The sequence below is a fragment of the Pongo abelii genome, chromosome 18 (genome assembly GCF_028885655.2).
Source record: "Pongo abelii isolate AG06213 chromosome 18, NHGRI_mPonAbe1-v2.0_pri, whole genome shotgun sequence".
NCBI lineage: Eukaryota > Metazoa > Chordata > Mammalia > Primates > Hominidae > Pongo > Pongo abelii.
The window spans coordinates 72,884,899-72,905,502 of NC_072003.2; the positions used below are offsets into that span (position 1 = coordinate 72,884,899).

Here is a 20,604-nt window from a genome sequence, read left to right on the forward strand (position 1 = left end):
CACGCCCAGCTTCCTAGCCACAGAAACCAGGAGAGAGTGATGTCATGTACCTAGATAGGGAACACAGGAGGAAGAGAAAGTTTGCTGGAGAAGAAAATAAATTGGGTTGGGTTTGGGGGAGGGGGGTTGTTTTCTTTCTTTTTTCTTTTTTTTTTTTTTTTTTTGTGGCAGGATATCTCTCTGTCACCCAAGCTGGAGTACAGTGGTGCCATCATAGCTCACTGCAGCCTCCTGGGCTCAAGTAATCCTCCCACATTCACCTCCAGAGTAGCTGAGATTACAGGCATGCACCACCATGCCTGGCTAATTTTTAGGGTCTCGCTTTGTTGTCCAGGCTGGTCTCAAACTCCTGGCCTCAAGCAATCCTCCCAAAGTGCTGGGATTACAGGATTGAGCCACTGTGCCTAGCCTGAATTGAGTTTTGGAATCCCATAGTGGGGAGGTCTGGTGTGGCCTTCCTACAAAAAGTTGAGAATCCTGGCTCCATCAAGTTATCTGAGGACCTTCGGGGCAGGCGAGCAGCTGCTCATTGGGAAAATATACTAAACACCAAGCAGAGTGCCTGCTCAGAACAGAAGCATTCCTATGTCAGTGCCCATGGCATGATGTCATCCCAAGAATGCTTCCAGCCTGCTAGTTGATAAAACTGGCTGGGACTTTAAGGGTTATCCCCTCCCCTCAATACCTCTGCATGGGACACTTAGGGAAATGGAAGATTCTCTGCTGGGAAGATAAGAGAAATAGCTCTTTAGTGAGAACCTCTGGCTATGCCCTAATGCTGGTTCTCTTAAATTTTTTATTTCCTTTTCTGTGAAATAATCTACATTTCATAGTGATCTGTGGAGCCATGTTTATGTCCTGTGCCTAAGGGTGAATTTGAGCTCCTGGTCTGAGAAAGTAACATCAAGCTAGAGACAGAGCTGGGAGAGTCTTTCTCCATGAAACCACTAGGGTAGATGAAGCAGCCTGAAAAGCCCAGAATGAGCCAGGAGGAATGGACGAGGCGGGTTAGGACCATGGGGAACACCTACGTTTCAGGAGGGGTCATGGGGAAGCCGGGAAGACAGAGACAGCAGAGCCAGGGTCACAGGGACTGTCAGAAAAGTCAAGGAAAGGGCCCCAGAGCCTTAGGAAAGGGAGAAGTGAGGAGGAGGTTCACGTCCCTCAGAGCCCTGCTGGACAGGGAGCCTTCCTGCTGGCCTGATCTCACAGCCCACTTGTCTAGCTAACCTAATACTGATCTACCTCCTTTATTGTCTGCCTCGACCCCATGTAAGCTCTGGAGACAGGGGCTTGTGTTAATTTTCCCCACTGTAGTCCTAGCACCTGGAAGAATGCCTGGCATAGTTGACACATAATAAAGATTCATAAAGGATTCATTGAATCAAGAAATGAACAGAATTAGAGACTGCTGGAAGCCCAAATAGAATGAGCCCTGAGTAGAGGGTGGCTGAATTTCCCAGTTGGGAGGTCCCTGGGGTCTTTGGATAGAGCCTTTGCAATGGAGGAGTTAGGCCCTCACATCTCTCCTGCATCTGTTGTCACTGTGGAGTTGGTAAGCTGGAATGAAGTGGTGGCAGTGAACCCGAACCTGCCTGTGCCATACAGTAGCCACTGGTCCTGGGGGCTGCTGAGCACGTGAACCCGGCTGGTCCAAACAGGTGTGCAGTGAATGTACAGCACCCACGGGAACCCTGAAGATGTGATATAAAGAAAAGACTTGGGAATAACACAATAGCAATTTTTATACATTATATGTTAAAATGATCATATTTTGTGTATATGGGGTTAAAATATGTCCCTAAAATTAATTTTTACCTTTTTAATGTGGCTACTAGAAATGTTTAAATTACATACATATGTGGTTCACATTGTATGTCTATTGGACAGAACGGACTTCAGGGTGCCATCCCCACTGTCATTTTTTGTGATTCTAAGGTGACTTTTAATAAAAATTCACCCTCTCCTTATAGCCCAGGAGGCTGCTGTGGGTCAAAACGTCACAGGGCAAGGACGACTGAGCACTGAGACCTTGGGCAAGTTAGCCTCCGAGATGACTCTGGTGGCCCCAGAAATTAAACCTGGAAAGAGTGTTCGTGGGAGCGTGGTGATCACCAAAAGCAAGGCAGACAGCCATGGCTCCGGGTCACAGAAGCAGCATCACTCACACCAGTCTGAAACACCACAGGTACAAATCAGGGCTCTACCGCAGGAGGGCTGGGATCTTCCTCCTCCCCGGCATCCTGCAGTCAGGTCAGTGCTCTTCATCCCTGCAGTGTGTTCTCGCCAGGCCAGCCTGAGCGCTGTCCCTGTGCCCCTCCTTCTGAAAGGGGCATTCAACCAGCTGGTGCTCAGCAAGCATCTTTTATGCTGTAGGCACTGGCAAAGTGCAAATAAAGAAAGCAGAATCCCTGCACTAAGGGTCTGATGAAGGAGATAACCACATTTGCAAACATTTGCAATAAAGTGAAATTAGTTACAAAAGAAGTGTGAAAAGGGAATTAGGCTGAGCCACAGAAAATTGCCAAAATTCAATCCTTTTAGAACTCCATAACAGCAATTTCCTATGGCTCAACCTAATTCTAAAGGAAGTTAAGGATGAAACCATTAATCTAAGTTGTGGGAGGGCTGCAGGGGGAGTCCTGGAAAGTCAGAAAGAAGTCGCAGCATTTGAGCAACGCGCCAAGGAACTTAGCAGTCTCAGCCGACTGGCCGGTGCTGCTAAAGCCAGAGACAGTGGGTGCAGTGAGTAGTGAGTTGTAGGTGGAGAAGTGAAATCAAGTAAGTGTAGGCTTTTATGATGTTTGAAAGTGAAGGGAAAAAAGTGAGAGAGTAGTAGAGCGGCAAAGCCAGGGTCAGGAGAGTCCATTCTCAGAAAAGAAGTAGAAGTAGGTCTATAAAGAATGGAGCCCCTGGAGAAGTGTCATGTGGCGATCCACTCAAGAGGGAATGAGATCTTGGGAGGCAGTAGGAAGGGCAGAATTCAGCACAATTAAAGGAGAAGAGAGCCGGCTTCCTTTGGGGTCAGTAAAGGTAAAAAAACAGACACAGCTAAGGGTGGGAGAAGCCGAGTGGAGAATGGAGGTTGGAGAAGGCCTTGTTGAATGGTGCTCTGATGCATGTAGGAGGCATAGTCTTTTGAGGGAAGCAACGAGGAGGCTGGGGCTGCAGAGCGTGCTCGAGGGGAGTGGCAGAGCACTGCTTCCACTATGGTGAATAGAAGCAGAAATTGGTGATGGACAAAGAATAAATAGTTGGGAATGATCATGGCCCAACCAAGACTGGAAACTATAACTTCACAGTTGTGAAGTTTCTCTCTCTCTCTCTCTCTCTCTGTCTCTGTCTCTTTTCACTAGAGTCAGGGTCTCACTCTGTCACCCAGGCTGGAGTACAGTGGCACAGTCTTTGTTCACTGTGGCCTTGAACTCCTGGGCTCAGGCAATCCTTCCACCCCAGCCTCCCAAGTAGCTGGGACTACAGGTATGTCCCACCATGCCTGGCTAATTTTTTAAATTTTTGTAGGGATGGGATCTCGCTGTGTTGCCCAGGCTGGTCTTGAACTCTTGGCCTCAAGCAGTCCTCCTGGCTCTGCCTCTGCCTCCCAAAGCACTAGGATCGCAGGCATGAACCACCACACCTGGCAAGATTTCTCTAAGTAGACCTGGAAGCTCCCATTCAGGAGTGGAGAGAGAAGAATGTCATCATTGAGGAGAGGGGGTGTGCTCTTAGAACAAGGGGCAAGAGAGCTAAGGGTGCCATCAGTATGGGAAGCCCAGCCTCAGTAGAGAAGGAATTAAGAAGAGAACATAGAATGGGAGAAATAGGAAGGGTTAAGGATGGATCTCGCTACAGCCTGAGAGTGCTATAGGGACAGTGGGGGAGGTGGATGGAGCAGAAGTGAAAGTCCTGGTAGGGGAGGAGGCCCATCCACTGGGAAGAGCAGATGGATGGAGAAGAGTTGTAGGTCTTCATGGGAAATGAGACCTGTGTATTGGATAGAGCAGGTGGGTGAAATAAAGATGTAGGTCCTTAGGCCGGGTGCAGTGGCTCACACCTGTAATCCCAGCACTTTGGGAGGCTGAGGTGGGTGGATCACTTTAGGCCAGGAGTTCAAGGCCAGCCTGGCCAACATGAGGAAACCCCGTCTCTACTAAAAATAAAAAATAAAAAAATTAGCTTGGCTTAGTGGTGCACACCTGTAATCCCAGCTTCTCGAGAGACTGAAGCACGAGAATCACTTGAACCCAGAAGGTGGAGGTTGCAGTGAGCCAAGATGGCACCACTACACTCCAGCCTAGGCAACAGAGTAAGACTCTGTCTCAAAAAAAGTACATAAAAAATAAAATTAACGATGTAGGTTCTTGTAGGAAAGGAGGCCCACACGTTAGATCAGGTAAGAGGATGGAGCAGAGGCAAAGGTCTTCAAGGGAGAGGAGACCTGCAGGTTGGATGGAACAGCCCACAGGGCTGAACTTGTGCCAGGTGATATCTGATTGTCACTTCAGTCTTACATTCTTCTGACACCGTGAAAACAGAAACCATTGATTCATTTTCTTCTGGAGCACTATCCTTTTCACCCTCTTTTCCAGGATCCAGTATAGTGTTCTTTATCCAAATGTTTATGGATGAACTAAAACTTATTTCTCTGTTACCATATAGGGTGTTATCAAGACTCATTTCCTTTGGTTTTGTTCTGTCCATCTGGACAGGGAAGTAAAGCTTTTTAGAATTCTTCAAAGGCAGTAGAACATCCCAATTCTGACTCCAAACTCCTTTCAGTAAGGAAACTTAAAGATCACAGTAGAAATCAGAGCTCATAGACCCCATATGTGGCTGCCTGCACTGCCCCAGTGTGACAGTACTCAAATGATCTAATCAACAGAGTCCCCCTGTGAAAGCACTTACCCAGGGAGATGGCAATTGGTCTTCTTGAAGCTCTCATAAAGCATGAATTTTCCAATGACTGATATTTCAGTCATGTTGCAAATGGGAAGAAATGTGTAAGTATATTATATAATGAAGATGTGGCCCATAAGCTCATTTATTTATAAATCCCCTCTACCCAGGAAAGCACCAGTTAGAAATCCTGATCTTTTGAATGATATTTAATCCAACACTCTTGCTTTTCAATTTTCTGGCCTCCTCAGCTACTCACCTCCCTGACCACATCCTGGACATTGTTCATCACTACCCATAAACTCCAAGATCTCTCTGTCACAATCCTGCTTTCCCACAGCCATCTTCTCACTTTACAGATGACTAACTCTGGTAAGCAACTGGCCCCATCGAAACCTCCAATCCTCATCCTCACTACCTAGCACCCACCTCATGCCTTCCCTACCCAGTCTGGATGCCATGGTCTGCCACCATAGCACCCCCTTGCAACTTGCCCTTCACCACACTCTCAAGCAAAGCTTCAGCCCTGGCAAACCTAATCCTCCACCTACTCCATGCAGACCAGCTAAGCATAGCTGGGGAAGATTCTCACCTCTCCTGAAGGATCTTAATTTAAATTTAAGACCACGGGTCTCCAATGGGCCCTTTGGTCTGGCTCAGCCCTCCATATATTCAAGATGACTGCTTTATTGCTCTCATCACTCTCCTAGCCTCCAAAATATTTTTCTCTTCCTCATTCTCAGCCAATGATCTCTATTCTGATTTCACCAAGAAAGCTGCATTAATCAGAAGACAATGACCTCATCTTCCGGCCACCAAGTCTTCCAGCAGCCTCCATCCACACACAGGGCTGTGCCTTCTCGACAGCTGAGTGTCTGCCCTGCCTTCACCCAGGGCTGATCCCTGCACATGGGCACCCGGCTCCACCCCTTCTCTTACCCAATGGCTAAATTCCTGCAGTTGTCCTCTCTCTCCCATTTTCCCCCTACTCTACTCCCGTCAGCATCTATGCATGCTGTATTATTATTCCCATCATTAAAAATGTTTTCCCGTGACCCCACATCCCCCTCCGCCTATTACCTCCTCTCTCAGCTCCCCTCCTCTGCTGTTCCTCCAAAGAATTGCTGCATTGCCTGCCTCCTCGTCCTCACACCCACCCCCATCCTCTATTTCACTGCTTCCAGTGGGGCCTTTGTCCCCACCGTTCCACGGCTGCTCTTCTCAAGGTCCTTGGCAGTCTTCACCTAGACAAATACAGGTCAGTTTTCTGTCTTCATCTCACATGACTTCTTGGCAGCTGATCGCCCCCTCCTCTTGGAAACGCTTTCTTTATGTGGCTTTCAGACACCACACTCCTCCACCTTCCCTTCTACCTCATTAGCAACTCCTTCCTCTACTTCCCCAGCTTCTCAATCTCCAAATTCCTAGTTACTGGAGTAGCCTAGGACAAAGTCTTCTACTACTCTCCTTTTTGTTACCTACATTGTCTTTGCTTGATCTCACTCAATTGCATTACTTAAATATTTAAAGACCTTTAACATGCTTATGACTCTCGAAATTCTATTGCTAGCTCTAATTTCTTCCCGAGCGCAGGTTCATGTATCCACATTCATTTTCAATCTCTCTCAAAGGGCTTAGAGGCATCTCAAAATGTTTATATCCAAAAAGTGATTCTTGCTTCCACTGCTCCCCAAAAATTGTTCTTCTCCCAGTCTTTCCTTTCTCAGTAAATAATTTCACCGTTTTCCAGGTTGCTAAGGTCAAAACTCAAAAAATCGTTTTTTGGTGCCTCTTTCTTTATGTTCCATCCGAAGTCCTACTGGCCCTACTTCCAAAACATATCCTGTATGAGCCACTTCTCGCCACCACCATTTTCGTCTCAGTCACCACCACCATCCTCATCCCTGTTGCCATCATCTCTTGCCCTGACCACAGTGACATCTTCCTGTTTCCACTCATGTCACCTCATGTGACGGGTAAGGTGGTCTTTTAAAAATAAAAATCAGGCTGGGTGCAATGGCTCATGCCTGTAATCCCAGCACTTTGGGAGGCCGAGGCAGGCAGATCATCTGAGGTCAGGAGTTCGAGACCAGCCTAGCCAACATGGCGAAACCCTGTCTCTACTAAAGATACAAAAATTAGCCAGGCATGGTGGTGCACACCTGTAATTCCAGCTACTCGGGAGGCTGAGGCAGGAGAATCACTTAAACCCGAGAGGCAGAGGTTGCAGTGAGCCGAGATGGCACCATTGCACTCCAGCCTGGGTGACAGAGTGAGATTCCATCTCAAAAATAAAATAAAATAAATATAAATATAAATCAGATTATTTGCTGAAACACACCAACTTCCCATAATACTTGGAATAAAATACAAATTGCTGACCATGGCCTACAAGGCCCTGCGTATTCTGGTCCTGGTGGTGTCTTCAACCTTCAGCCTGACTGTCTTCCCCATTGCTCACTCAGTTCCAGCCCCATTGGGCTCCGTGTGCCCCCCAGATTCCTCGAGCACACTGGCATTGAAAGAGTTTGCTGTCCACTCCCAGAAAGGCTCTGCTCCCAAGACCTTGCTCATGACATGAGCATCCTCTCTACATAGTCATTCCCCAACCCTGTTATGGTTCCTTATTCCCTTACCTGGTTATTTCCTTCCTAGCACTCATCACTCTCTGAAATTGCGTTGATTTGTTGAGGAAAGTGGCCTTTTCTGTCTCTTTCATTGGAATGCAATGGTGGATTGCATTGGAATGCCTGGGGGCAGCACCATTTTTTGTTATTATATCCCTAGTACCTAAGCGTGCCTGGCACAAGATAGGTGCTCAGTGAATAACTGTCGAATGAATGAAAAGCTGCGTGCAGGTCAGTACACAAACAACGTACCTTCCATGCTATTCTCACTTGAAACTTACAGCAGTTCTTTAAGGAAGACAGGATCCTTCCATTTTATAATGTAATTCCCATTGTACAGATGAGGAGATGACAGATTATGTGATCTTCCCAAAGTCCTGTGGCTGGTAAGTGTAGGAGTTGTTGAGATACAAGGCCGGATTCTGACTTCCTGATCCTTCTCCCACTCAACAGATTTCCTCTAGCCCTCTCCCCCCGGGGCCCATCCACCGCCGGCTCAGTGTTAGTCCCAGTGTCGGAGGCGAGACCGGGCTGATGAGCTGTGTGCTCCCGGATGAACTTCTCGTACAGATCCTGGCAGAGCGGATACAGGTGAGTCCATGCCACCTGCATAGAGCTGCAGGGCTTTGCATTCACGCACCATCCCCACACCCTGGACAGAGGTTCTGGGCCATCAGCTACCCACGGCAGCTCGGCAGCCCAGAAGGCAGTCATTTGCTTGTCTTTTTGATAGCTCTTGTCAACCCTGACCCTGGCCCAGTCTACAGCCTGAAGCCATTCACCTTCTTAAAGGACCAGAGAGAAGAACACTACACAAAAATTTTTTTAATGACCAGAAACAGAGTGATGTGTTAAAAATTACAATGTGGAGCCATTCTAAAAGTTAGAATTTGGAGCTATGTTAATTGCTTCAAAAACACATTTTCAATGTTATTAAGTGAAAAAGAAGTAACTAGGAAATAGTGGTTAAAACATAATAACATTCTTTATAAATATTTAGAAATGTATACTACACACATAGTAAAAACTTTTAAAATACGTGTTAACCGTGGTTATCTTTGGGTAGCAGAATTATAGAATTTTAGTCTTCTTTATACATTTCTGAATTATTTTACAATGACATATTGCTTTTAAAGTCAGGAAAACAGTAACACTCTTTCTAATTTTTAACTTTTTTTCCATAAGAATTCTACAGTTAAAGACAAGAAAATAAGATCAGCAGGATTGAGGAGGGTATCACTTAAGCCTGTTTCTGCTCATGGTTTGCAGACACAGCTACATTGCTTACCAGGTCCTGGAGATGGGTGTTTGCTTTGTGTTTTCAACTAGGGCCACAATATTAATTGCACATTTAAATACAACAAAATTAACTTGAGGTTCCCAGAAGAGGAGGAATATCATCACAATAAAGTCTTTATGTTAAGAGTTGCACTGCTACTACATTAAAGGTACATCACTTTTATCTGATTTGAACAAAGTGTTCCCATAAGCATGCCAATGTTTTAGATACCCAGAGTAAAGGCTGAGAAACACTGGTAAGGCCCCAAAGTAAGCCAGTGGAGCTGTGCTACTCAAAGTGCTGGTCTCTGATGACACATGGAGCTTACAGGGTTTCTTTCATCAACAAAGTCTTGCTACAAAGTTTAGCTGCAGAGAAGGAATGATGTGGCCATGGTACCTGTTCAGTTGCCAGCCGAACCAAATAGTGTGTTTAGTGATGCAGGTCATTTACATTCTGACACAAGCTTCTTGTCTCATCAAAAACCTAACGCTCCTTCATTGGTGGCCAGTCTATGGGCTACACTTTGAGTAACACTGAGTAAGGCAGAGGCTGTTCTTCAATGGTTACTGTTACCAAAATCGTTACACCCCAAGGCAGTAAGACCACTAAGAAAAATACAAAAGGCCCATCCGCTGCTGCCCCTGCTGCCTGTGACTCTGTGCTTGGGAACATCTTTCCCTTTCCATCTCATTTTTGTGTACCTCATGGATCTTCCCAGACCGGCCCTTTAACATTTTTGTTTGTTCATTTATTTCTATAGACAGAATAAACCCTTATTGTTGTAATGAAGACCATCTGGCTGGGCGCAGTGGCTCATGCCTGTAATTCCGGCACTTTGGGAGGCCGAGGCAGGTGGATCACCTGAGGTCAGAAGTTCGAGACCAATCTGGTCAACATGGTGAAACCCTGTCTCTACTAAAAATACAAAAATTAGCCAGGCATGGTGGTGGGCACCTGTAATCCCAGCTACTTGGGAGGCTGAGGCAGGAGAATCACCTGAACCCAGGAGACAGAGGTTGCAGTGAGCCGAGATTGCGCCACTGCACTCCAGCCTGGGCACTGGAGTGACCAAGGGAGACTGTCTCAAAAAAAAAAAAAAAAAGACTGGCTGATTAAACATTTTTATTCTTCTCTTTTATTTTATGACAGCACCTTGGATTTAGCAAGCAGAAAGGCCTGGTGTTTGCATCGGGGCCCAGTAGATCTGCAGAACCCTTTGCAGCCCCAGTAAAAGCATAAACAGAACAAATGAGGTTGTGGCCATAGTAACTGTCTTTGCTCTCTCTGGTTTCAGCTGAGTGACTGCTACCGAGGAGTGGTGTTTGATGGCCTCGACACTCTCTTTGCTCGGAATGCTGCAGCTGCCCTCCTCTGCCTGCTGAAGGCCATTGGCAGCCGGGAGCACATATACATTCTCAACATGGCCCAGGATTATGCAGCCATGAAGGCCCAGGAGAAAGCCAAAAAGGAGCAAGAAGGCAAGGCCCCCTACCTTCCCATTGGGCTTAAATGAAACTTTGACATTTGCTATTCCGTTGGCGCCTCACCTCTGCCCTGTAAGGTGGCCAGGAGTTGTATTTCTGCTTTGCTGGGAGGGAACTGGGACACGAGTGGCTGGTTGGGAAGTTCTATGATGAACGCTCTGCTGACAGCAGGTGCATTCCTGCTTCCCTCCCATCACACTGTACCCCTCCATCCTTTCTGCAATTACAGCCATTACGGGTCCCATCCTGACTCAGGCAACTGATTTCCTTGTTGGTTTTGTTTAAGCCAACTGTGCATTTCTCATAAAACTCACGGTGCTAATACATTTTCCAAAACATTTACACCTTAGCTTGCTGCACACCAGGCATCGTAGCAGACATTTTGTATACTTTGGGACATTTAATCCTCACAATTACCCTGTGAATCTTGTCCCCATTTTACACTAAAGGAGAATGTAGCTCAGAGATAGCAAAAGTCTTGTGCCAAATCACATTGCCAATCAGTAGGAGAACCGGGTCCGTGTAATTCTAAACCCTTTGCTTTTCCTATCATTATACCAATGGCCTGAGAAAAATTTTAATAACTAAAAGATTTGATTGAAAGATAGGTACACACACACACAAGTAATGTTAGCTTAAGTTCCCAATGTAGTCAGAAGCAGCCCCAGCAAATCTTGGCCCCCCAGGGCAGAGGTTGAAGGACAGAGGCTGGTGGCGCTGTCCACAGGAGTCAGAGCCCCACCTCCCAGGAGCTTCAGCTCCAGCCACACGACTGCCCTTCCTCACTCCGGCTTACTGCTCCCTTCTAGCACTATCTACTCAAATCATAATGCTTTTCCAATTAAGGAAATACTTACAAACACTGGGCTGTCTAAGTCCTTGAACAGAACTCAAAGTCAGCTTCCTTATGGTCTCATCCTGAGAAAAATCTGGAGCAGTGACCAGGCATCCCTCAGCAGTCATCCAGCCTCCAGCTGCCTAGTTTTCCAGAAAGCTCATTTCTCCATACTGATTCACTTGAAAATAATTACCACTTCTCCTTTTCCCGCTTATCCTCAGAATGAAGTTTCTCCCAGTTAAACTGTGGGCTCCTCTCCCCTAAATCATCTGAATTGAAATGTCCTAAGATGGTATATGGTCACATTATTATTACACTAAAATCCCATGTTTATCGAACATCTATGAACACGCCAGGCACTGGGGAAGGCACTTTACATGATCACTTATTTAATCTCTACGACGGCCGTATGTTATTCTTATCTGTGATTCTCTCTCGATAAGTGGCCGGGAAGGAGCTCAAATGCAGGCGTCTGAGTCCACAGCTCAAACTTGCAAGGATGACGGTGAGAATGCTGTGCTAGGGAGGTGTGAGGAAGGAGCTGGTGCCTTTGTCCTAAGTGTGAATCACATGCCTGGACCTGGAATCCGTAGGGCAGGGAAGGGAATTCCCCTTGGTGTGCAAATGGCCCTGTCACCATGAGCCCGTTAGTGGCATATGCTCATAATGAGTCAAGTCAGTGGGTGGTATATGAGTCTTCTATCATTGCTGTGACAAATGACCACTGTCTTAGTCTGTTCGGACTGCCATAACAAAATTCCATAGATTGGGTCGCTTATCAACAACAGACATTTATTTCTCACAGTTCCGGAGGCTGGCAAGTCCAAGATCAAGGTGCCAACAGAAACAGTGTCTGGTGAGGGTCACCTTCTAGTCACAGAAAGCATCTTCTCACTAAGTCCTGAAACAAGCTCCCTCGGGCCTCTTATAAGGACACTAATCCCAGCCATGAGGACTCTATCCTTGTGACCTAGTCACCTCCCTAAGGCCCTTCTTCATACCATCCCCTTGGGGAATTCAGTTTCAACGTAGGAATTTCGAGGAGACACAAACATTTACACCATAGCAACCACAAACTTGGTTACTTAACACAACATAGAAATGTATTGTCTTACACTTCTGGGGTCAGAAGTCCTAACATCTTTCCCTGCCATTTATTAAGGGATAATCACAGATAAGAATGATAACTCCTCCCTCATAGGGCTGTTATGGAGATTAAATAAGCGATCATGTAAAGTGCCTTCCCCAGTGCCCAGCATGTTCATACATGTTAACAAACATGAGATTTTAATGTAATAGTAGTATGATGGTATGCTATCTTAGGACATTTCAAATGCAGATGATTTAGGGGAGAAGAGCCCACAATTTAACCAGGAGAAATTTCATTCCGAAGATAACGGGGAAAATAGAAGTGGTAATTATTTTCAAGTGGATCATTATGGAGAAATGAACTTTCTGGAAAACTAGGCAGCTGAAGGCTTGATAACTGCTGAGGGATGCCTGGTCATTGCTCTGGACTTTTCTCAGCAGGGCCACGTTCCTTTTTTGGCTGTTGGGTAGCCCCTTTTTCTTGTCTTTTGTGGCTTCTAGAGGCCTCCTGCACTCTTTGGCTCCTGGCCCCTTCCTTGCAGCCCTCTGACCCCTGCTCCTACTATCACATCATCACCATCTCTGACTGACTCTCCTGCCTCCCTCAAAAGGACCCTTATAATTAGACTGGGCCCCCCAAAATAATCTGCCCACCTCAAGATCCTTAATTTAATCACATCTGCAGAGTCCCTCTGCTATGGAAGACAACACAGTCACAGGTTCTGAGTAATCTGATATGGGCATCTTCGGGGGCCACTGTTCAGCCACCTGCAGACAGAGCCCAAGTATGGAAGTGCATGGATGAAGGGACACCCCCACCCCTGCAACCAGGGATGAGGCAGACCAGGCGCCGCACCAGCTGCCCCACACTAAGACTCTCCTCCCCCTGCTTAGGCTGCTAGCGAGACTGGGAAGGACTTTTCCTCACCTTCCCGTCTCTGTTCCCCTCACAGAACGCAAGCACAAGGAAGCTCTTGAGAAAGAGAAGGAGCGTCTCCAAAACATGGATGAGGAAGAATATGATGCCCTGACTGAGGAGGAGAAACTCACATTCGATCGGGGGATTCAGCAGGCGCTCCGCGAGCGGAAGAAGAGGTCAGGGCCAAGGGCTGGCCAGAGCAGAAGCCATTCCCCCGGGACTGTTCCCACAGAGTGACCAGGACCGGGGTGTGAGCCCAAGCCATCTTCCAGGAGGGCAGCAGGAGCTGCAGAAGGCCCTGGAAGGTGACCTGCAAGGAGCAGAAAGATGCATCCCGCCCATCCAGGGTGCTGGCTGCTGCACCATTCAGGGTTTCTCCCACTCTCCTTACTTCTCACTGGAGGGCATTTGGGACCAGGCTGTAATGTCATGGGTGGCCCTGGGAGAGGGGCCACTGGTCTCCGTGCTGCCCTGCGGCGCCTGCTGGCCTCCCTGACCAGCACCCCCAGGTGTGGCTTATCAGCCTCTGTGCTCACTGCCTCGGTGCTTCAGTGTCCACAGCTGGTGATCCAGGGTCCACTCTCTTGACCTGGGCATAGTGACTGCTTCCCAAATCTCAGCCCTTCCTCCCTCTGCCTGGGTCCCCTTCTTGGCCTTGGGCGGTGCTGCCCATCCCCTGAGGTCTAGCTGCCATGGGATCCTCAGCCTGGGCAGATCCTCAATCCTGCGACCGTGGGCAGGCTCACAAGCCAACACCCTCAGCCACTTTCTCTGCCCCTCACTGGGAACCACACAGAAACGACTCGATCCCCCCATGCCTCCTAGTGCCCAGGATACTTAGGACTGCCACCTCGGGCTGTCTCAGAGGGACGGGAACAGTGGGACATGTGTCCTTTCTGCCCTCAGATCTCCAAAGATTGCAGGGATGGGGTGGGGGCAGTGGTTCTATTTCCTACCTCCTCCCTGGGATTTCAGGCGCTGGAGGTACAGAGCCTAGATACTCACCTACTATGTACCCCGTTCTCTCCTCTCCTCCAGCTCCACACTTCTCCCACTGACCTGAAACAGCTTTTGCCCTCCCTGCCCCTACAGTATGTCCTAATCTTTTTTTTTTTTTTTTTTTTTTTTTTTTTTTTCCTTTTTTATTTTTATTTTATTTTTATTTTATTTTTTTTAATTTCTGAAGTATTTATTGATCATTCTTGGGTGTTTCTCGGAGAGGGGGATATGGCAGGGTCATAGGATAATAGTGGAGAGAAGGTCAGGAGATAAACACATGAACAAAGGTCTCTGGTTTTCCTAGGCAGAGGACCCTGCGGCCTTCTGCAGTGTTTGTGCCCCTGAGTACTTGAGATTAGGGAGTGGTGATGACTCTTAAAGAGCATGCTGCCTTCAAGCATCTGTTTAACAAAGCACATCTTGCACCACCCTTAATCCATTTAACCCTGAGTTGACACAGCACATGTTTCAGAGAGCAGGGGGCTGGGGGAAAGGCCATAGATCAACAGCATCCCAAGGCAGAAGAATTTCTCCTAGTCAGAACAAAATGGAGTCTCCTATGCCCACCCCTTTCTACACAGACACAGCAACAATCTGATCTCTCCTTCCTTTCCCCACACTTCCTCCCCTTCTCTTCAACGAAACCGCCATCGTCCTCATGGCCCGCTCCCGATGGTCGCTGTCTCTTCGGAGCTGTTGGGTACACCTCCCAGACAGGGCAGCCGGGCAGAGGCGCTCCTCACCTCCCAGACAGGGCGGCTGGGCAGAGGCGCCCCTCGCTTCCCAGACGGGGCCGCCCGGGCAGAGGCGCTCCTCTCCTCCCAGACGGGGTGGCCGGGCAGAGGCGCTCCTCACTTCCCCGACGGGGCCGCCCGGGCAGAGGCGCTCCTCGCTTCCCAGACGGGGCCGCCCGGGCAGAGGCGCTCCTCAGTTCCTCCCAGACCGGGTGGCAGCCGGGCAGAGGCGCTCCTCACCTCCCAGACGGGGCGGCCGGGCAGAGGCGCTCCTCACTTCCCCGACGGGGCGGCCGAGCAGAGGCGCTCCTCACTTCCCAGAGGGGGCGGCCGGGCAGAGGCGCTCCTCACTTCCCAGATGGGGCGGCCGGGCAGAGACGCTCCTCACTTCCTCCCAGATGGGGTGGCGGCCAGGCAGAGGCGCTCCTCACCTCCCAGACAGGGCGGCCGGGCAGAGGCGCTCCTCACTTCCCAGACGGGGCGGCCGGGCAGAGGCGCTCCTCACCTCCCAGACGGGGCGACCGGGCAGAGGCGCTCCTCACTTCCCAGACGGTGTGGCGGCTGGGCAGAGGTGCTCCTCCCTTCCCAGATGGGGCAGCCAGGCAGAGGCGCTCCTCACTTCCCAGACGGTGTGGCGGCCGGGCAGAGGTGCTCCTCCCTTCCCAGATGGGGCAGCCAGGCAGAGGCGCTCCTCACTTCCCAGACGGTGTGGCGGCCGGGCAGAGGCGCTCCTCCCTTCCCAGATGTGGCAGCCAGGCAGAGGCGCTCCTCACTTCCTCCCAGACGGGGTGGCAGCCGGGCAGAGGCACTCCTCACCTCCCAGACGGGGCGGCCGGGCAGAGGTGCTCCTCATCTCCCAGACGGGGCGGCCGGGCAGAGGTGCTCCTCATCTCCCAGACGGGGCAGCCGGGCAGAGGTGCTCCTCATTTCCTCCCAGACGGGGTGACGGCCGGGCAGAGGCACTCCTCACCTCCCAGACGGGGCGGCCGGGCAGAGGCGCTCCTCACCTCCCAGACGGAGTGGTCAGGCAGAGGCGCTCCTCACTTCCCATATGGGGTGGCGGCCGGGCAGAGGCGCTCCTCACTTCCCAGATGGGGCGGCCGGGCAGAGGTGCTCCTCACTTCCTCCCAGACGGGGTGGCAGCCGGGCAGAGGCGCTCCTCACCTCCCAGACGGGGTGGCCGGGCAGAGGCGCTCCTCCCTTCCCAGACGGAGTGGCCAGGCAGAGGCGCTCCTCACCTCCCAGAGTGGGCGGCCGGGCAGAGGTGCTCCTCACTTCCTCCCAGACGGGGTGGCGGCCAGGCAGAGGCGCTCCTCACCTCCCAGACGGGGCGGCCGGGCAGAGGCACTCCTCACCTCCCAGAGTGGGCGGCCGGGCAGAGGCGCTCCTCACTTCCCAGAGTGGGCGGCCGGGCAGAGGCGCTCCTCACTTCCCAGAGTGGGCGGCCGGGCAGAGGCGCTCCTCACTTCCCAGAGTGGGCGGCCGGGCAGAGGCGCTCCTCACTTCCCAGAGTGGGCGGCCGGGCAGAGGCGCTCCTCACTTCCCAGAGTGGGCGGCCGGGCAGAGGCGCTCCTCACTTCCCAGAGTGGGCGGCCGGGCAGAGGCGCTCCTCACTTCCCATAGGGGGTGGCAGCCGGGCAGAGGCGCTCCTCACTTCCCAGATGGGGCAGCTGGGCAGAGGTGCTCCTCACTTCCTCCCAGACGGGGTGGCGGCCAGGCAGAGGCGCTCCTCACCTCCCAGACGGAGCGGCCGGGCAGAGGCACTCCTCACCTCCCAGACGGGGCGGCTGGGCAGAGGCGCTCCTCATCTCCCAGAAGGGGCGGCTGGGCAGAGGCGCTCCTCACTTCCCATATGGGGTGGCAGCCGGGCAGAGGCGCTCCTCACTTCCCAGACGGGGTGGCGGCCAGGCAGAGGCGCTCCTCACTTCCCAGATAGGGCAACAGGGCAGAGGCGCTCCTCACTTCCTCCCAGACGGGGCGGCCGGGCAGAGGTGCTCCTCATCTCCCAGACGGGGCAGCCGGGCAGAGGCGCTCCTCACTTCCTCCCAGACGGGGTGGCAGCCGGGCAGAGGCGCTCCTCACATCCCAGATGATGGGCGGCCGGGCAGAGGCGCTCCTCACTTCCCGGATAGGGCGGCCGGGCAGAGGGGCTCCTCACATCCCAGACGATGGGCGGCCAGGCAGAGACGCTCCTCACTTCCTAGACGGGGTGGCGGTGGGGCAGAGGCTGTAATCTTAGCACTTTAAGAGGCCAAGGCAGGAGGCTGGTAGGTGGAGGTTGCAGAGAGCCGAGATCACACCACTGCACTCCAGCCTGAGCACCATTGAGCATTGAGTTAGCGAGACTCCGTCTGCAATCCCAGCACCTCGGGAGGCCGAGGCAGGCAGATCACTCGAGGCCAGGAGCTGGAGACCAGCCCGGTCAACACGGCGAAACCCCGTCTCCACCAAAAATACAAAAACCATTCAGGCGTGGCGGCGCGCGCCTGCAATCCCAGGCACTCGGCAGGCCAAGGCAGGAGAGTCACAGGAGCCCGAGGCAGGGAGGTTGCAGCAAGCCGAGATCCCGGCAGTACAGTCCAGCTTCGGCAACAGAGGGAGACCGAAAAAAGAAGGAGAGGGAGACCGAAAAAAAGAGGGGAGAGGGAGAGGGAGAGGGAGAGGGAGAGGGAGAGGGAGAGGGAGAGGGAGAGGGAGAGGGAGAGGGAGAGGGAGAGGGAGAGGGAGAGGGAGAGGGAGAGGGAGAGGGAGAGGGAGAGGGAGAGGGAGAGGGAGAGGGAGAGGGAGAGGGAGAGGGAGAGGGAGAGGGAGAGGGAGAGGGAGAGCTTTTTTTTTTTTTTTTTTTTTTTGAGACAGACTCTTGCTCTGTCATCCAGGCTGGAGTGCCTCCATCACGCCTTGAGTGGCACAATCTCAGTTCACTGCAACCTCCACCTCCTGGGTTCAAGCAATTCTCCTGCCTCACTCTCCCAAGTAGCTAGGATTACAGGCACATACCACCATGTCCGGCCAATTTTTTTGTATTTTTAGTAGAGACAGGTTTTCACCATGTTGGCCAGGCTGGTCTCAAACTAAACTCCTGGGATCAAGTGATCCGCCTGCCTCAGCCTCCCAGTGTGCTGAGATTAGAGGCGTGAGCCACAGCACCCAGCCGGGTGTGCCCTGATCTTTCTGTGGCATGGTCCACTATAGAAATGCCCAGTCATTCAGAGTTACAGAAAGCCTTGCTTTGAGATTTTAGAGGAAACTCTTCTTTTTCACCAGGGCTGTTGCTTTCAGGCATTCATCTCATGGTGGACTTGGAAAATGCAAATTTGATTCTCAAAGTGCAGCAATAACTTGTTTGTGTCACACCACACACATACACACACACACACACACACACACACACACCATGAAGTAAATGAGTTTGCTTCAGTGGGCAGAGAGCCATGGCAACCGGAAACAATTAGGAATTCCTGGATGAAAATAGCTGGGATAACTATTTTCAGAAGTACCATTCCCTCACTTGTTTGTGCTTGGTGCTTGGGTTTGGTTCACTCTCTGCTGTCAGCAGCAGGTGCAGGAGCAGTTGAATGACAGCGGAAAGGGAAAGAGAGGGTGGAGGAGGGGAACACGGCTTTCAGACTGAGCACCATGGCTCTAAGCTAGCCTCCATAGAGACTGCTTTGAAAATACCGTTTCGGGCTGGACGCAGTGGCTCATGCCTATAATCCCAGCACTTTGGGAGGTCAAGGTAGGAGGATCACCTGAGGTCATGAGTTCGAGACAAGCCTGGCCAACATGGCGAAACCCCGTCTCTACTAAAAATACACGTTAGCCGGGCATGTTGGTGCACACCTGTAATCCTAGCTACTCAGGAGGCTTAGGCAGGAGAATCGCTTGAACCTGGGAGGTGGAGGTTGCAGTGAGCTGATCGCACCAGTGCATTCCAGCCTGGGTGACAGAGCAAGACTCTGTCAAAAAAAAAAAAAAAAAAATTTCTTATTGTCTGAACAGCAAACATGTTCAGCTATGGGAGGCGGGCCTCATCTGCACTAATACCAGAACAATCTTTGAAAGTTGCTTTTTTTAAGTGCTAATATCAAGCTTATTTTCAGCCTTTTTCTCACTCTCCCATGAGAGGAGATTGGACTCAAAATACAGATTAATGGAGAATTCCTCCTAGTTGAGTTTCAGTGAATCAGAGTCTTGCTGAATGACCATTCAAACATAGATGGGAGTCATTTTTTCTTTCTTTCCTTCTCTTCCTTTCTCCTTTCCTTCCACGTATCCAGCTTACTTTGTTCTTTCTTTTTATGCCCAAGAAAGCTCTGCCCAATGTCCCTCCACCTGGAAATCCCAGGCAGCAGAGGGGTGAGGCATGGGGGCCCCTGAACTGTTTTTTTCTCTGCCTGGTTTGATGAAGGGAGCAGGAGAGGCTGGCAAAGGAAATGCAAGAAAAGAAGCTACAGCAGGAGCTGGAGCGACAAAAGGAAGAGGATGAGCTGAAACGGAGGGTCAAAAAAGGAAAGCAGGGACCCATTAAGGAGGAGCCCCCACTGAAGAAATCTCAAGCAGCAAACAAGCAGGTAACAGCCTCACTCGCTCCTCACCAGGAGACAGAAGCAGAGGGCAGCCTGGTGCTTTCCCCTTCCAGGAAATTAGCCTGATCATGTTGGGATTTTATGGTGGGGCAGAAGGCAGGAGGAAAGGGACCAACGTTTGTTGAATGTTGATTGTATGTGAAGTGCTGTGCCTGTGTCGTAAATAATCCTGTCACCCTGTGAAGTTCAGAGATATGAAGACACAGATCCAGGTCCTCACCCAGTTGGGTCTGGCCACAGCCCTTGCTCCTTCCACCACCCCCTGCAGGGCCCAGGATGGTGCCAAATAGGCTACTATTAAAGATGTGTTCCTAGGAAGCCACAAAGCCAGTGAGCCCATGTGTCCAATCAGGAGCATACCCTTGGCAACCATCAAGGAGATGCTTCGGCATGAGCTTATCCTCGAAGGCAAGTGCCAGTAGCTTATCAGCCTGCCAAGCACAGCAGTCACCTCCCTGCTCCCTATGGCACTGGAAGGGCAGAGTGGCTAGAGGAGCCCCCAGAGTGGTGATCCTGGCTGAGGGTTGTGACCAGCTGGTGTGGGCAGCCACGAGTCCTGAGGGTGAAGCTATAACCAGTCTCCAGACAGGGTACAGACTGGTCCAAGTAGGTGAGTGAAAGACAGTGACAGTGGCTGGGCAGACATAAGGGCAGAGAAATTGGTGTGCAGGGGTCTCAACCAGGGAGTGCTCAGGAAGGAGCAGGATCTAAGCATACAGAACTAGGCACAGATTGGGGATGCCTGATACTGACCTGAAGGAAATCTATGACATCTCAGGCTGAGAACAAAAGGGGGTCCCTAAGAAAAAATTACCAGGACTGATCCCTGCCTCTCCTAGGTGATTTTGTACATGAAGCCAGCACGGAGAATTTGTGTACCTGTGTGTTTCAGCCATTATTTTTGCCATTAAACAAAGTCAATTTCTTATGTGGCATAAGTTCAGGATGATCTATGCAGAAGTTATCCTACCAACCTTGCTTTTAAAAGACAACATTTCATTTATCATTAAAAGAAAGACTATTTGCAGCACAATTAACCTCAAATTAGACCCGCTGACTCCATCATTGGTGTCTCCATCTGGAATCTGTTGGAACTTTTAAGTAGGAGCATGTGGATTTTCCTATTTTACTCTCAGTTCAAGTTGCTGTC

The 20,604-nt window shown here is 50.5% G+C and overlaps 1 protein-coding gene across 3 annotated transcripts in view; it reads left to right on the top strand.

The window, feature by feature from the left end:
* Positions 1–20,604, top strand: part of HYDIN (HYDIN axonemal central pair apparatus protein) — a 438,909-nt gene that overhangs the window by 286,085 nt on the left and 132,220 nt on the right. For all 3 annotated transcript variants that reach the window (XM_024234010.3, XM_054534089.2, XM_054534091.2), the window contains exons 41-45: positions 1,974–2,188; positions 7,977–8,114; positions 10,100–10,283; positions 13,170–13,311; positions 19,277–19,439. In XM_024234010.3, coding sequence (XP_024089778.2) covers positions 1,974–2,188; positions 7,977–8,114; positions 10,100–10,283; positions 13,170–13,311; positions 19,277–19,439 — 842 coding nt within the window. The remainder of the gene's footprint in view (positions 1–1,973; positions 2,189–7,976; positions 8,115–10,099; positions 10,284–13,169; positions 13,312–19,276; positions 19,440–20,604) is intronic.